General features: G+C 33.3%; 2 protein-coding genes across 4 annotated transcripts; one reads left to right on the top strand and one right to left on the bottom strand.

The window, feature by feature from the left end:
- Positions 1–1,882: 1,882 nt before the first annotated feature.
- Positions 1,883–3,769, top strand: LOC105128811 (cysteine proteinase 15A-like). The gene is made up of 4 exons (XM_011030638.1): positions 1,883–2,379; positions 2,502–2,621; positions 2,808–3,054; positions 3,191–3,769. The coding sequence occupies exons 1-4, from the start codon at positions 1,921–1,923 to the stop codon at positions 3,466–3,468; spliced, it is 1,104 nt and encodes a 367-aa protein (XP_011028940.1). The 5' UTR covers positions 1,883–1,920; the 3' UTR covers positions 3,469–3,769.
- Positions 3,770–3,819: 50 nt separating this feature from the next.
- Positions 3,820–10,582, bottom strand: LOC105128812 (V-type proton ATPase subunit a2-like). Of its 3 annotated transcripts, none has more exons than XM_011030640.1 (18): positions 10,272–10,582; positions 9,944–9,988; positions 9,735–9,854; positions 9,526–9,633; positions 9,090–9,200; positions 8,823–8,996; positions 8,598–8,735; positions 7,593–7,700; positions 7,369–7,476; positions 7,130–7,278; positions 6,427–6,580; positions 6,183–6,343; positions 5,894–6,100; positions 5,418–5,601; positions 5,243–5,326; positions 4,958–5,151; positions 4,622–4,681; positions 3,820–4,524 (listed from the first exon to the last, which is right to left on the bottom strand). In XM_011030640.1, the coding sequence occupies exons 1-18, from the start codon at positions 10,410–10,412 to the stop codon at positions 4,320–4,322; spliced, it is 2,451 nt and encodes an 816-aa protein (XP_011028942.1). In that variant the 5' UTR covers positions 10,413–10,582; the 3' UTR covers positions 3,820–4,319. The 3 variants fall into 3 exon arrangements, with proteins under 3 accessions (XP_011028942.1, XP_011028941.1, XP_011028943.1); XM_011030639.1 differs by having other exon boundaries at positions 9,496–9,633; XM_011030641.1 differs by lacking the exons at positions 9,944–9,988; positions 10,272–10,582 and having other exon boundaries at positions 9,496–9,658; positions 9,735–9,848.
- Positions 10,583–18,509: the final 7,927 nt, after the last annotated feature.

Consider the following 18,509-nt stretch of genomic DNA (forward strand, 5'->3'; position numbering starts at 1 on the left):
TCAATAACTATGTTTTGAAACAGTAATATTGTAACTAAAAAAAGATTAAAAAAAGAAGAAGTATGACAGGCATCATCACCAACTAAACATTCCCGCGTGATCATTTCCAATCTTCCCATTGAATCTGAAACGAAACTTGGTTATAATATTTGTTTAATCCCCCCGCGCCCCCCCCCCGTTCGATATCGTCGATAATAGGAGTGTTAGTGAATGCAGTGGGTAAGGTTTTGATTTATAACTGCATGTAATTTTTTTTATATTTTAAAAATATAAATACGACCTATTTTTTTTTAACTCCAACGGGTTGGATATATCAAACTTAGATATTCTTTTATGGATATTATAGATATTCATAATTAAACTTATTAACTTTATATTCTTTAACTATTCTAAAAAAAATCTCGATGCAAAAGAGCATCGATTATATTGATAAAATAAAAAACTGATATAAAAAATTGATAAGTAATTAAGTGCACGAAATTTAAATAGGATAATTAAAGGAAAATAGACTAAAAGAATGCAACGGTGAGTATAAAGATGACAGAGAAAAAATATTAAAAGAAAAAGGAAAAAATATTATATATATAAAAAACTAGAGTTTATTATGTTGAATTATATTGATAAGTAGATTGAGTAGATTTTAAAAATCTCAACCCATGCTTAATTCATAATATCTATTTATTAGCTTTTTAACTTGTTATTGTCCATGATATCCACTTTATACAATCTTAACAAATTAAGTCCAACAAGATAATGTAAATATCATACATGACTCGCTCTTCCTTAATAATTCTAATATTTAGTTTTGTATTTTTAGGGTGTTTGAAAATATAATAAAGATTGTTTAAAATTATTTTTTGTTAAAGATATATTAATTTTTTTTTGATAATTTGAAATAAAAAAATAAAATAATTTTTTTAAAATATAAAAACAAAAATTTATTCAAATCCTAGTCAGCACAGGGTCTGTGTTCCGTAGAGCGTGAATTGAAGTTCGACAAAATATTCAAATTTGAAATCACATGGTTTCACCAGCAACGACAAAACAGGAAAGGAACCGGTAATTTCCGTTCCAGTCAAACAGGCATTTCATTGTCTTCATCCTTCCGTCCCATGGTCCCAGCCTTCTTTTGTCTTTCTCTTTTAAGTTTTTTTTATTTATTTATACGAAGAGGTGTTCGAGTCAGCTTGCACACACTACGATTAATTTTTACAATCCACTAAATACTCTACAAACCCAATATACTATTTTTTAACAATTTTGTATTCATTTACTGAAATATATTTGAGTATAAATAATTTTCATTTTATTCAATTATTATTCTGTAATGGATAAGGGTGAGCATATTGTTCGGGTTTAGATAAAAAAATCTGGTCAAGTTGATTTTATTTTTTAATTTAAAATCAAATTAAATAGTGAATAAATTTGAATAATTCAGTTTAGTTTGATTTTATATTTTTAAAAATTAAGTAAGTTCAATTTAATTCACAAAATTTGAATTATCTTTCACATCTATTTTAATTTATAATAAGGGTTTTTTACTTTATTTTTTCTATTTTTATTTTTGAAATTAACAAAATAATAAAATCAAAATTTTAACATTTTTAACCAAAAGAATTCATTTTTTTTTACTTTAACTAATTGTAAATTAACTTTTATAAATATTGAAAATAGCTCAATCAATGTACTGATTTCTAAGACGACAGATTTGCCGATTTTTTGTGAACTTTAAAAATATTCCATTTCACCTCACAAAATCCTAAAGTCAAATTTCGCACCTTCCCTTTCTTGTCCCCTAGTTCATAAAAATTGCCTGCAAAGCTACACGTGTCACAATCACAATGGCAGCCACCACAATCTCCCCCGCTTACAAATATCTCCTATCTACCCTTCCACTGCACAGACTTTCCTGGCCACACAATGGAGCGCTTTTCTCTGCTCGCTCTCCTCCTTCTCACACTCCTATGGTCCGCAGTTGCCTCCTCGGTATCTTCCAACGACCTAGACGATCCTTTAATCAGACAAGTCGTATCAGACGGCGAGGATGATCTCCTCAACGCGGAGCATCATTTCACTTCTTTCAAATCCAAATTCGGCAAAACATACGCGACTCAAGAAGAGCATGATTACCGATTTGGTGTTTTCAAAGCTAATCTTCGCCGTGCCAAGAAACACCAGATGATAGACCCCACCGCTGCCCACGGCGTCACCAAGTTCTCTGACCTGACACCGAAAGAATTCCGCCGCCAGTTCCTTGGATTGAAGCGGCGGCTACAGTTGCCTACGGACGCTAACAAGGCGCCGATCCTTCCTACTACTGATCTACCTACTGATTTTGACTGGCGCGATCACGGTGCCGTTACAGAAGTCAAAGACCAGGTTTTTAAATATCCATTTTCTTTTTCCCCTCATGTTGTAGATGCGAAGTATCCTCAGACCAGCTTTTCTGTCTTTCGGGTTTTTCCATGCTGTCTGTATCATCATGTTGGGGTTTTTTTTAGGGATCGTGTGGATCGTGCTGGTCTTTTAGTGCTACCGGGGCGTTAGAAGGAGCTCATTATTTAGCCACAGGACAGCTTGCGAGCTTGAGTGAGCAGCAGCTTGTGGACTGCGACCATGAGGTTTGACTTCTTTATTTCCACGCTTTTGATCCTGTCTTTCTTCGATTTCCATGAAAGACGCCGAGGATTTCAATTTTGTTACGTGAAAGTGGATTGTTTTTAGCTTACGAGGGAGACATGAAGATTTAGTTACTGGGGTTATGGTTTCTAATTTTAGTGTCCTGCTGTATTTCTAATTTCTTGCAGTGTGATCCAGAAGAATATGGTGCTTGTGACTCTGGCTGCGATGGTGGGCTGATGAATAATGCCTTCGAGTACGCACTCAAGGCTGGTGGACTTGAACGTGAGGAAGACTATCCTTACACTGGAACTGACGGTGGCACTTGCAAATTTGACAAGAGCAAAGTTGTAGCATCCGTATCTAACTTCAGTGTTGTTTCAATCGATGAAGATCAAATTGCTGCGAATCTGGTGAAGCATGGTCCACTCTCAGGTATTTTAGCTACCTCTGGGCGTAGGCATTGGTATCTGTATTCTCATCAACCCCTTCGGTTGAGATTTTCTATTTTGCGTACTCTTACTGGACACACTAATTGTAAGGTTTTTTCCTTCTACTTTCCATGGTGCAGTGGCGATCAATGCAGTTTTTATGCAGACATATGTAGGTGGAGTTTCATGCCCGTACATTTGCTCGAAGCGTCAGGATCACGGGGTGCTACTGGTGGGGTATGGATCCGCTGGTTATGCTCCTATCCGGTTTAAGGAAAAGCCCTTCTGGATTATCAAGAATTCATGGGGTGAGAACTGGGGAGAGAATGGCTATTACAAAATCTGCAGGGGTCGCAATATCTGTGGTGTAGATTCCATGGTTTCAACAGTTGCTGCAATTCACACTACAGCTCAGTAGATTGTTGTGCCCATGGCATATTGAAGCACTAAATTCTTAGATGGTGCTCGCGCTCGTCTATATATCAAGTGTGATGTATATTGGCGCTATATATATATATATATGTATCTAGCGTAGTGTAAGATTCAAGGAATCTCTGGCAAAAGTTATCATGATATAGGTGATGTTAGTACTTAAATCATTTTATGTCAGAATTCTCTGTATAAGACTAAGGGTTTATGCATTACTCAATCTCATTAATAATGTATTTATTGCTTTTTAAGAACATCATGTAGCCATCACAACATGTCAACTTGCCTTTTTTCTTCTTCTCTCATTTATTTTTGTGTCCACGAAAATTTTTCTCAACAATTTAAGAAACGTCGTGTTATATTCCTAACTCCTCATCTACAAAGAGAGTTCAATGTCTATTTTCAACACTGATTACTTTCTTCTCCTCACTAGACAATATTGCACAACAGTACCCACTGACGAAGATTATAGCCAGCACACCATGAATTCTAGCTGGCAAAAATTCTTGAAGCTTGTACAATGACTGGCTGGCAAAATTCTAGACGCATCATACAACAAATTTCCTTTATAGTTGCTCTTGATCAAAGTCAATCTCGACAATCCACGCGCAGGGAATAGGCAGCCACACTAGCAAGGCTTGATTCAATAACCACGAACACGGTGAAATTGATTGTTCCTCGTGAGCAGGTTCTTCCGAAATCAGAAACACCTCCTCAATTATCTTTCTCGAGCTCCTTGATCATGTTTAACAGGATTGCAAGTTTGGTAAACTTTCATCAATGTATGATAAATTCTATTTCCTATCTAAGGCTGTGACTATTCTATTCAGTTAACGTATCTCATTCATCATCTTCACCAAGCGAAGCAAATGAAAATGGATAGAATTTGTATCCATCTCCCACGTAAAATTTGTTTTGAAACTCTACCCAATGAAGCCTCAAGGCATGTAGGAATGCACTAAGGGTCTCCATCACTAGTAGGACACCAACAGTTGCAAATATAAATACAATCAAGCCAATACTGCGAGCTAAGATGCTGTTGTACCTGCAGTCATTCACAGATGATTCATTACATTGCTTGATCAAATTTGTGACGTCAAGTTGCTTTCATCACAAACCAAAACATGGACATGAGAACTCACCCCCAGGATAGAAGAAGAACCTTGTCATAGAATACACTTGCTAGCTCTGAATGGGCCAGACTGAAAAGTCACAAAAAAATTCACTCAAATTAAACGGTTAACTTCCTGTACTATAATGCATAGAAGTACCCCACATTCATTTTGAACACGAGAGATGTGTCAGGGAAGGCATATTGACACAAGATCTTAACAATCAAATTGATTTTCCTCTGCTTTTAGACAGGAAACGGAGAAATGACAACAATATTCTAATGAGCAATCACAAACAATAATTCAAAGAAGGGCGGAAATTTAGCTTGAAAATATAAATATCAAGTAATTACTAGAAGAACCAACCTGAGGGCCCATAAACGTAAATATGAAGCCGTATTTGACACTGCTCCAAGCACAAACTCTATGGTATGTATAAGTTGGTGAACAAACACCTCGCTGAACTCGAATTCCTCATGGTTATGAGAAACAGAATGCGGCTCGATTTCAGGAGAGAAATCACTGCTGTCCAGCCGTGCATATGATTGACCTTGGAACCTCTAAACAAGGCATTTAGGGAAAATAGAGTTAACGATATATTTTACAAAAGAGCTATAGCAACAAATGCATTTGAAAAAGGATTGTGCATACTTCCTCATGTTGTTTCTTCAATAGAAAAGGCTTTGGAAACAACATCCATGGGACAGCAGCAAGGGCTGATAGTAGCAACAAGATCTAGAGGTGAAACACAGGACATGTTAACTAGTTTGTTTTCCTTAAACCATGAGGGAAAATTTCCACACAATCACTGTAAAAGAGATAATACCTGAAAAAATTTCTGGCCGAAAAAAAGCTGATTGTCATCCAAATCATCTGTGGGACTTAGAAACATGTATATCATCACATGGTATAGATCAGCTTGTGAACCAGTGCACCATTTCACTATTATGAGGAGTGAAAGGTAACCAAACAAGCTGTTTAAGAAAATCATCTGAGGCACAAATTGATACCTAAAACAATGCAACAGTTTCCAGTCAATTCCAAAGATGGAAATAAGGGCAAAAAATGATACAAGCAATGAAAAGCAAAGAATCTATATCTACATGGCCCCGAGGCCCCATCTCTTCACTACAGCAAATAAGGACATTCATGTTTACAAGACCAAATTCTCTAAAAAATGAGAGCTGGATGTTCAGGAATGGCAATGAACTTGAAATCATCATTATGCTGATTATTCCCATAAGGACATGCTGTAACATATTTGAATCAATGCATTGCATGCAGGAATCGAGCATAGCTCACCAGATATTTATGTTATCTCCAAAGAACTTTGCATTGAAGTAACTTATTATGATACCAAGATTCATCTGGGCCACTCCAAATAAAATTGACATCTTCATCTTCATCGAGTTAAGAAAAGGCAACTCGCTCCGGGTACCATGCCATTTAGGATCCAAACCAAATGGATATGTGGCGCGAACCTTAACTAGACCAGCAGTAGAAGCATCCCTACAATGCAAAGAGAGCATGGTTAATTTACAGGGAAAGTTGAACCACACATGCATACGAGTAAATTTGTACTGGTCAATACCCGCAAGACTGGTCACGACACCCATACGCCGATGGCCCAAACAGTTCAAATGGAACTGAAAAGAATTCATTGTATATCAACCCCGTGTAGATTGAAAAAATTGCCATCATCATTATCACATAACGGCCACTGAAAGCCATTTCCATAATGTCTCCAAGCTTCTGTTGTTTACAAATGCAAGTAAGCTAAAGTATGCGACAATTGATAGAAGAGCTAGCTAAGACACGAGCTGTATCACAATTACCTGACTGGAAAGTTTCTTTTCCCTGAAAATAAAATATAATGTTGCCAACAGCAAGCAGATACCATGGCCCCAATCACCAAACATAACAGCAAAAAGGAAGGGAAATGTGACAATTGTGTATACACTAGGATTTGCTTCCTGGTACTTGGCAACCCTGAAAAAATAGTCAGTTAACACCTCTATTTCATCTTTGTAAGAGTGAACTGGTCAAATAGAATGATGCATGATTACAAGTCATGGAGTGGGAGAAATGTTCTAGTCAACTGTATTCGCTCATTCTGCAAAGTGTATTAACAAAGAGAACCACCCCTAGATTGTTTATACAGATAAATTGAACAGTATTGAATTAGTGGGACAGACATAATGCAAAAACATGTAATATCAACTAAATAAGCTTTGGTCACAAACTAACTTTACATATAAGATGGACCATACTAACAACAACAATGGACTAGTTTTCTGTCTCTCAACTACCATAATTTCTGTGCTCAAAGAGAACAAGGAACAAACAATCAATTAGTAGAGAAACTGTAAGTTCCGTCAATGCTAACAGAGTGGTCAAGTTCTGGCTTTAACATTCCTATCTTAAAGGCATCAGACAACTTCTACAGTTATGATAGAGCCCTGATAATCAATTAACCTGCCAAAAATTACTTTAAAACATTAAAAAACCCCTGTATTGTCTGAAACCCAAGTAACTCACCCATATGCATCTACAATTTCTTGAAAAGCAGAAGTAAATTTATTTGTTTGGAAATAGGTAGGGGGTGAATCCTTTGTCTGCAAAACATGGAATATGGCTCCAATTTGTGAGCTGCTGTCTAAAGTCGCTCGCCGTAATCCATTTTGTATCTGTAGAGAAACAACCATGAGATGGTTTAATAGTTACGGTTCATGCAAGATTTAACCAAGCCCCAAGCAATACAAGTTAACACCACAAACCTGATCTGTTGCAAAAACTGGGCACCACCCTTCAGCAACAAGACACTTCTTTGTCACATCCATGTTGAGCATATTTAAAGTGTGGTAAATAGATTTTTCCTTCTTCACCTGTACAAGTTAAAAGTGAAAAATTTAGTTGCCAAAAAAGATTCAACTCAGCTTAACTCAACTTTTATTATTCCCAGCAATGATCCAAAGGATGAAGTAAAATGACCCAAACAAACCAGAAAATTCCACTGCTCAAAATCAAAGCCAATGGTTTGTAACAAATTGCTCCAGTGCACCAACCCAACATCTATAGTAGTTTTAAGCTCGGCAAGTCTTCCAGACACCTAGAAATCAGTGAATTTACAAATTTTACATCAGAGTGGAGTGTGAACTTGATTCTAGAAAATTGGACAGATGCTAGTGGAACTATGATAAAGCACTAAAGAAAAACTCAAGGTTAATTTCAAAAATGGGAATAAGGCACTCTCTTTTTAAATCTTCAGTTTGCTACCAGCTAAACATTATTTGTGAATGAATTAGGACTTTAGTACAACTATTCAGCTTCACCTGCTTCCACACTAAAACTAGCTAGGGATTTAGGTATATCTTCAGATAATGATGCTCTGCTGCTTTATTATTAAGGGCATTGTCCAGTTCATTGAACTTTTCCCTATCCAAAGCATCAAGTGAAAAGCATGTCTCTTATACACTTGGATTTTTTTTCAGCGCCACCCCCCCGGAAACTGTTGCTCGTTCATTTATATGCGTATATAATAACACACATAAGGCCACACTACCATGCACTAACAAATTCATGTCTATGGACATAAATGATGGCAGATTAAATTCTTATGAACCTTGAGGCACGTGGTTTCAACCTCAACATGCTGTACTTGGATCTACTGTCCCAATGATTAACTGCCAGTTGAAAGGGAGTGAACTCCCTTTTCTTTTGAGTAATAAGAGTATGCTTTATGTTTGCACAGACCAATGACAGTAAAGTGCCCAAAAAGCCAGAAAGAAAAGGAAAGAAAGAAAAAGCAATTCACAATCCTTATGAGTAATCAAGTTAATGAACAGATGGTAAAAAAGATGAAACAGAGAGAAATCAGAATCCTCAAGAAGAAACATAGAAATAATCGTTTGCTCTCTAAAATTGACCAAGTTATTAATTTTCAGTGTGCCAGGCTTCTAATCCACAAGAATCAGAGGTACAACACATGAGCAATCATAGTTTGTACCTGGGAAATTATCTGAAACTGTCTGTTAAGGTCCTCCATAAATGGATAGCGATTTGCTCCAAAACCTTCACAGAGTTTAAGAATCTTGTTCTTTGCTCTTTCACCAGAATAGAAGACAATGAATACATTTTTTTCAACCTGTAAATTGATACATCATGAGTTTCTCAAAATAAGGTCTGTATATCCAATTCTAGAAATGAAGAACAAACAAATGCAGGAATTAACCTTGTCCCCTGACACGGGATCAACAACAGCATTTTCAAGCACGGATTGCTTCAAAAAGACATTGCCCCTAGTTGCTCGAAACAAAATCCTTTCAAAAGCCATTGCCTTTTCTCTTGCAACAAGACCACTGATATACCCCAGCTTAACTTGCTTTGATGGATCCGTTGTCATTTCCTAAACAATGTTGATTTTTAAGCATCAGTTTGCGGAAAATGACAGACTTTCAGTGGCTATGATAAAGAAGAGATAAAAAACCAAAATCACTACCTGCTCCAACAATAATGCACTGTCAATGGATGCTTCAGCAGTGTTATATGCTTCAAGTTCACTCTGCTGAGCTGCAACACTGATTTGAGCAGAGTGAAAAAGTTCACCAGCCTGACATGAGATACAAAAAATACACAACTCATTTCAGAGCTCCAGTCGACTTTCAAAGTAAATCACACAATCCTAATTTCTATAATATTCAAATTTCCAGGTTGAGTACATTCATAGTAAAATGTGAAAGCATTTGTTACTGAAGTTTCTCCTCATAGAAGAGGCCAATAGCCGGTTCATCTACGAGTAGATATAATGTGTGGCGTGTGCAAATGTGTGTGGGAAAAAGATCATTATCTCAAGCACTACAGAGCTATATAAAGATCGACGAGAATTATAGGTCTCATCATCACACCAAAGGCTTTGGATGCAAAAGAAGCCATACCTTCTGCAAGACAAGCTTATATTCTGATAGTTCATTGTAAGTGTGCTTTAGCATTTCATTATTCGAATTTATCTCTATCAGCTCCGATTCCAGTTCTCCAAGCGCCATCTTCTCATGCCAAAACGAAACAAAACTTTGCCTCAATACATCTCAACAAGTTCTAATTCCAAGAAAGCATAGTCCAAAAAACTAAAAATCTACGATAATACCTCCAAACGATCCAGATCAACATCGCTACTTCTTAAAGATTTTGTCGGTGACAACCCAGCCTTTGTCATTTGCTCCTTGAAGAAACGTAGCTTGCGAGCCATTTCTGCGCATCTTTTAATCTACACAGCGAAAGGAAAGTTCAACACCTAACAAATAACAAACGACATTTTCCACCACAGAATTTATCTCTACAACATCAAAACCAAACCTGAGCAGCATACGTCCGTTGGAACGGGCTCTTTTCCGCATTAAGCTGGATAAAACAGTAAAAACACACCATCAATAAATTAAATCTGAAACGTAAGAACAAAAAAACGAAACAGAAACTCAAGTTCTTCTGGTTCAGTTTCGTAACTGCAAACACGCAATGCTGAAATCATTGAAATAAAAAAAATCCAATCGAAGTCTATCCAAACTGAAATCAACGAAATCACATTGCGCAAATCATTAACTAAAACAAATGTTAACAGAATCATCAAGATAATTAGGGTTTGGTAAGCAGAGGAATCAAACAACAGAAAATCTCAAAAGCTTACATCATTGAATTGGAAGAGGCCGAGGTCACCGAGATAAGAAATGGTGCGATAAGCTGATTCGATAGGAATGATAAGTTGCACTAATTGCATCGGCTCCGATCGCATCAGATCCATGGTTGGGCCAAAAATCCCGTCGCCCATTTTTTACAGATCCGAATATTTGCAATTTATTTGCGCTATAAATAAAAAAGATATTGAGGAAGCGACCGTACAAACTGGAGAGGTCTCACCAGACGATCAATTCACCTCTTCGTTTGTTTACGTTAACAATTACGGAATAGAATTATAGATGCTATGTTTTGCTTCCCCCGTTGTTTTCACGCGCATAATTCGGATGTTTAATAGTGCTCAGGAAGAAGATATACGGTGTCGTTTTGAGCGCCCTTAAAAGTCAATGTTGCTGGGGACTTTAGCTTAACCTTTAATCGTTGACCGCCAGGAATAAAATATATAGTAATTATGGGCAAAGAAAATTGACCCGACCCACCCGGAAAAAACCAGATTTTGAAGTCAATTAACGGGCCTTTTCGAGCATACGCTCAGCCCTGAAAATGATATTATTTTATTATTCCTGGATAAACGCTATTAAGTCATTATATTCATACAAACAATTAGTCTTATGAAATCCTTATAAAAATAACAAATATATTATAGAATAAAAAGATTTGATGAATGATGTCATGTAGATGATTGACTTACCCTGTATTCGTGATCCACGTTAATCTCGATGACTAATGCGACAAGTAATGGATGATATATATATATATAATTTTCTTTTCATGACGCGACAAGTGACAAATGGAGTTATATGAATGATCTAGTTGCCCCTCTAGTGATTTACAAAATCACTTTATTGAATGCGTTTTGTGCTTGTAATAATTCAACATATTTTATAGGATAGAGAATAAAAGAAAAAGGGATAATGTATTCTTTTACTTCTAAAAATGATGTTTTAATTTAAAAAATTAAAAAATAATAATTTAACCCGCAGGAAGAACACGGGAAATATTCTAAGAACACATAAAAAATAGAAATAACCCATATACATGCTAGGGCCACACACACAAAAAGAAATAACCGGGAAACTTAAAAGACTTGTGCTCTTCAAAATATATTCAACTGCAATGGACATATTTTTATTACCTGGCTTTATGGCTATATTTTTTTTTTTTAGATAATAATTTTAAAACCCAGTTTATCTATAGGGTTAACTTAAAATTCAATTAATATAGGGTTGGAATCGAGTCAAGTTTATAAAAAAATAAGAATAGTTAAAAATTCTACTAATCCAATAAGACTCATAATCCATTTACTATTTTTTTACTAAGATAACATTATTTTAATTTATAAAAAAAATAAGGTTCTAGTCAAAACCAGTGACCCGGGCTTTGGGCCGAGTTGACTACCAAGTCGAGTTTTAAAACCTTGTTCTAGGTTTTATAAGACTGTTTTAATTTAATTTAATTTTTATATTTTATATGTTTTTAGTTTATTAAAGTTTTGTAAAATCAGTTTTTTGAAAATAATTTTTTATACCCGTGGGATTTTAATAAAAAAGACAAAATGGATTCAATATACCTATACTTAGCACATATTAACATAGTTTTAAAATTCAATCCAGCCGGTTGATCTTGAACTGAAATCGAGTTAGATTTATAAAAAAAATAAAGATATCTATAAACTTGACTGACTCAATAATTCTATTGACTTGATAAGATTCTGTTAAAAATCCAGTTGTAGCTTGTTAATTATTTTTTTATCAAAATAATATTATTTTGATTTATTAAAAATATTAAAATTGACTCGAGTTTTAAATCGGATTAATTACTAGATTAGAATAAATTTAAAAACACTGCACATTAAGTAATTATTTTCTCTTTAAACTTTAAACCAACATGTGAAATTCCATGAATTATTTAATATTATTATCGTTTAATAAATTTTATTGAATAAAAAACAATTAAAATTAAAATGTGTATAAATTTACTATTATTTTTTATTTAATTTAATTAAAAAACAAAAATCATAAAATTCAGACTCGAAAAACCATGCCTAAAGAAAAGAAAAGGCCGATTAGCTTTTGCACATGGATAATGGACGTGTCCCATTATTATTTTACTTGATGGGAGTGGAATTCTTTCCCTTCAAGAGTTACTTTTAAAACGTATAGCTTGAGAGTAAAGTCGTGAATTTGACATTTCAGGGCACTAGATCTCATCATTACAAATCCTTACGATATCCATGATTCCACATGTATATGATCTCCCAAAGCTGCCCTTCCTATCTAGCTCGTTTAGTAATTTCTAGACAATGGAACAATATTTCGTATGATTTGTATTGTTTATTCATCATTAGTTAATTGTAATTTTCCCACGACAGTAACTTTCAATATATATATTACACATTAAGATAATCATCGTATTATTATGAAAAGGATGTTTTGTGCATAGATTACTCATTGTATATATATAATTTATTTATTACGTGTAGCATATTTTATTATTATTATTATTGTTATTGTTATACACAACATTAAATACACACACATAAATGATGATTGTTGTTCTTTTCAGTATCCATTATTATTCATACAAATATATTGTTCTTTATTTCTAACTTATATTAAAAAAAATGAAAATAAAAAATAAATCAACTATCTTCAAATCATGTATATCTCATTTCCGTTAAAAATCCCAAATCCCAACTGTATGATTGTATATGCTGTGCACGAGAGCATGACTCTAAGAGGGTTTTAACATTGAATTTCAACTTGTTTATTTTTTTGTTAAAATCTAAATTTAAAAAAATAAAAAAATATTATCTTGATTAAAAAATAAATCCTAACACCTTTTCAAACTCTTTCAAATTGCAATAAAACTAATGAGAAGCAACCGCCTCGCAAGATTTTGAGTCAACTGGACAGGAGAAGCCTGAAGGGATTTTTGTCCCTCCATAGACAAAGGTAGAGCGGAAGTAGAAAAAGGTAAAGTTATTTTATTTATCCAGATATAAAGACAATACCCTTTAATTTGAGGGGCATTTATATCTGTATATAATTTATCATATCTATAATTTTAAATATATATTTAAAAAATTTTGTACAAAAAAGTATTTGAGAGTGAGATAATTAATAGTTGCAGTTAAAAATATTTTTTTATAAAAATATATCAAAATAATATATATTTTTATTTTTTCAAAATTATTTTTAATATTAAAATAATTTAAAAATATATATAAAAAATTAATAAAAAAAATTTTAAACTTCTAAAAAACACGAACATTGTTTCAAGATCTATAGTCTTAAAACGTGTGACATATCAAGGTTGGTCGTAGAATCAACTCGTGACATAACCAAGATGCGTCACGAGTTTGTTCAGGGGTGTGTCTATGAACATGTTTAAGAGTATGGCTGTAGTTATTTTTTAAAATATTTTTTACTCAAAAATAAATTAAAATAATATTTTTTTAGTTTTTAAAAATTATTTTTGACATCAACACATTAAAATAATTTTAAAACACCAAAAAAATTTTAATTTGAAGAAAAAAATAAAAAAATTATTTTTTAAAAACACATTTAAAACACAAAAACAACCTGGCCTATAAGCAATTGCAACTATACTCCTATACAGCACTATATCTCATAAATATTTATTGCAAAACCCTTATTTTTTTTTAAATACGTCAATTAACTTTGTATACTATGTATCAAATATTTCAATTTTTTTTATAGTTTATATATTTTTTAATGGAAATAAATCATGTAGACATTCAGTAAATTTCTTTTTTTAATATACAAATAAATGGGAAGGATTGAGATTTGTCTACGATCTAAATAGAAATATATATGAAAATTAAGAGATCTCAAAATAAAGGTGGAGACACAAGGTATATCTTTCGCCTCTACTTGTCTTCATTGTTATCTCTGGAAATTAAACTCATGAAAGTCCAAAAACAAAACTAAATGTGACCACAGAATAGCCAGCAATATCCCAGTGGAGACATTTCAACATTCTAATTCTAAGCGCTGCTCGTCCAAAATAAAGAAAAGGGAAAAAAAGAGCTCCAAATAGTGGCAATTAATAGGCATATCTTGTGCATAAAGCCTACCTATTCCTGTTTTATATATCATTTCCTCCACTCACAGTTATTCATAGCAAGCAACTGAGGTTTCCACGTTTCAAAACCATGTCAAATTCGCAAGATGGTCTGGTTAATTTACTTCCCAGGCTATGTAGAATATTATTGACGAATTGTACTGACTGCTGCACCATCTAGCATGATTTAATTGATAGAATAAAGGCAATTAGCTAGCAATCAATCAATTTTAAGGTTCTCTCTTAACTTGATCTCTTAATTTATTTTGAGTACAGCACTTCTTAGACAAGACACTAGCTAGCTGCATGGTAATGTTTCCAAAACCATGCATACTATGAGCATGCTATACTTTTTGCAGAAGTCAGTTTGCTGATCGAGTAAAACTGACAAGATCATATTTTTTTAACAGAGATTTTCACACACGAGTACGACCATGGATGTATCTGCTGGCTGTAATAGCAAAGAACTGATAAAGGGACCACATTTTTCTAGCTCAACTAAACAAAGCCAAGAAGAAATAAACAGAGCAGATATGCATGCGCCTGACCCATATCCTACACTACCTAAAGAGAATAAAATCCTATAGCTTCGCGGTGACGAACCAGCCTTTTCAAGAGGGCCTGCGGGTAAAATTAAATTGGATTTGCAGGGCCATCCCTGGAGGGTTTACATATGGGATTGATGGTAGCATCTAGCTAAGCTTTACGCATCATGTTGAGTATATCTTCTCATGCAAATCCAAAGGGCATCTTCTTATTGGGGTTTAAGATCACCACTACAAATACATATACAGCCATTTTTTGCTGTATTATACAAAATTAATAATGTTCATACGCATTACAAAATAATTCTACTGACTTGTGTATTATAAATGTTTTTTCCAAAGCTAAAGAACGAGTAAAAGCTGAAGAAGTACGTATTGGTGTCTGGTATATACGATTAGGTAACACATATATTTTAGGTTTATTTTGGTGAGTCAGAATTAAGCTCGAGTACATAAGGGTGCTCGGTCGTATATTATCGGTGTGCATGAGATAGCCTGTAGTTTGAGAAATTATCACAGTTGCAGAAAACAAAACCAAAATCAAACCCAAGCCAATGCATCAATCAGTGACCTATATCAACTCGGAGCAGGGTTCGGGCCAGGTTTTATTTGACATCGCCGCCACCATTTTTTGGCAGAAATGGTGGTGATTTCAAATGCAAACGAGATTGTATGATATTTAGATCTGGCAGTACCATTAATCGACATACCGGCTAGCTGATTCTTTTTCCATATACTAATTCTGTTATACAGAAGTCTTTAACAGTTTTTACGCATTAGTACCCTTCCAAGACAAGACAATACAGGAGCCTATTCTTACTGCAAGTCTTCGATTTATAAATTTTAATGATGATAGCGTCTAATAGAAGATTAAATTATTGATGCTGCCATATATAGCTTCCTTAATATTGATCATTAATTATTAAAGGTATTAATAATTATACCGCATTGTCTACCAAAGAAAGCACAGATGCATTTAAGCGATTTTTATCTTTAAATTCAAGGCAAATCTATGCAAAGGAAAGGAAAGAAATTACTGTTGATTTACCATCAATTACTTTGCAAAAAAGGAAGAACTTAGAAGTTAAATAGGTTTGAGAGTGGTAATGATTATTTTTTAAAGTATTTTTATTAGAAAATATATTAAAATAATATTTTTTATATTTTTAAAAAATTATTTTTACTATCAAAATAATTTAAAAACACTAAAAATTTAAAAACACTAAAAAATTTTAGTTTTTTTTTAAATATTTTTTAAATATAAAAATAAACAGCCCAAAATAATTGTAAAGAAGAGGTGGGGGAGACTCAGGAACAAGATCCTCTGCCTTTGATTATCTCGTGGGAGCTATATGCACACAAAGGTCTCCTCATTCATGAATTAGGTATCCATATCCTGTAGATGCGTCTACCTTTCGGTTGCCAAGAGTCAATTTCATATTGACGAGGACAAGACAGGCCTCCAATAATTATCGCCTCTTATTTTCTACAGTTCCATATATATATATATATATATATAAGAAAGAAAACTATATATTGCCTTTTTTCTCGTTTTTTCTTTCAAAAATACTGATTTTATCTTTTAAAATATCGATTATCTAGCAGAAGTAAAAACCTTACTAAAATATGTTTGTTTCCACTACTTCTATCTATAATAATATATCGAATATGTTTAAATACTGGGGTATGGGTGAAATGTCCCATCATGCTACGTACGTAGGAATGGTTTGTATTATTATTTATGGTTATTTTATTTTTTTGACATATGGTAAAATAGGATGTGAGTTTGGTAAACATTTGTGAACTTTTAAAGATAGTTTTCGATTTGGTTTTAAATATTTTCTATAGTTTGAAGGGCATTTTACTAAAAACATTTGGTATGTATATTTAAAATCTGATATAATACAATATCTATTTAGTCTTTCATTTCAATCCTTACATGTTAAAACATAAATAAATATCCATACATTTCATTTATATGGGAGACTTTTGTAATTTACGCTTTATTTTACACTTATAATTGATTCTAAAACCCACAAATTAATGACATTAAAATCTTTTTTACGTAATTGATTAGCAACTGTCATCGTACAAGTCTATTTAATTATTAGTACTTGGCATGTATCTATTAAAGTTTACTAGTTTCATACCTATTGTTATAATTTACCCAAAATATATTTCAAAAGGCCTTTTAATCTGTCATATTTTCTAACCTTAATTATAATTACTATGTACATAATTTTGCAAATGGCTTGATGGTTGTATTTGTTCATTTTGGAAATAACTGGTTATTGGTTTTTTTATGCAATTATTCTATTCTAATTTTTGGTGTTTATTGAATTACAGTAAACTTTATTCAGAAAATCAATAAAATACCATTTAAAATCAATTTGGTACAGTCTATTATTATCAAATAGAGTACGAATAGTAAATTAAGAGTGAGAAACTAGTATTAATACCGGTTTAGGAGTGTGATAAAAATTATTTTTAAAGTGATTTTTGTTCTAATAATTTTTATATTTTTTAAAATTTATATTTAAATTAGTGCATTAAAATGATTCAAAAAAAACTAATTCATATATATAAAAAAATTTCAGAAATAAAGTTTAAACACACCTTACCTTGAAAAAAGAATCTAGTGAAAGATAGGAATGAGATAACCTTTAGTTTCACCATTCACTTTCTACCGTCCATGTTACTTCCTGGTGTAAAAATTTCAAATTGACTTGATATCTAAACCACTAATGTTCGGCAAGTGACGAAAACTAACCGACAATGGAAACACAGAATCACAGAACTTTCTCTAATAAGACCATAAAAGTTGAAAAGGGGTCAATGCTAAAATACAAAATTGTGCATTAATGAGAGAGCTAAAGTTGAATGCGATTTTCGAAGGTTAATTGGTCAAAAAACCATCTTGAATATTCCTTTTAATATGATCAAGGTTGAGTTAGGGACTAAATTTTTTATGACTAGAAGTTCAAAATAGTTTCTGAGTAATAGCATTTTCTAAAAGCATGTGAATGAACATTGTACACATTCACGCACACATGCTACTTAATTATCTATGTATATTGTGAGATCTTCACATTTTTATTTACTACATTAACTCTTGGATCGATGGCATGGAGGAACTAACTTCCTTATCATTATGATGTTAGTAGAAATATATACGCAAATTCTAAGGAAATAAGACCTTATGTCTATATATCATGTATAAATCCCAACTCTCACTCTCGTTAATCACACCTTTCAAACCATTCCAAGCATGCACGCTATAAACATACATACATACAAATATATATACATATATACATACGCGTGCGCTGTATCAGTGATCTGGAATTTATTTCATGAAACACATGGATGCATCAAAATAATCGAATCACATTTGCCATTCCACATCCATCTGGCAAGCATCGAACCATGTTTTAATATTTTCCATAGAGAAATGACATATATTGGTTATAAACTGGACACTAATGGGGGCCATATGAAACAATTAATACTCCCGAGATGAAGAGAGAAGTCAAATAATGCAAGCCATAACACATGCAATTGCCGTAGTCTCACGTTTTATTTCAAGTGTTATTAGCTGG

Source organism: Populus euphratica, unplaced genomic scaffold (genome assembly GCF_000495115.2).
Source record: "Populus euphratica unplaced genomic scaffold, PopEup_1.0 scaffold11.1, whole genome shotgun sequence".
NCBI lineage: Eukaryota > Viridiplantae > Streptophyta > Magnoliopsida > Malpighiales > Salicaceae > Populus > Populus euphratica.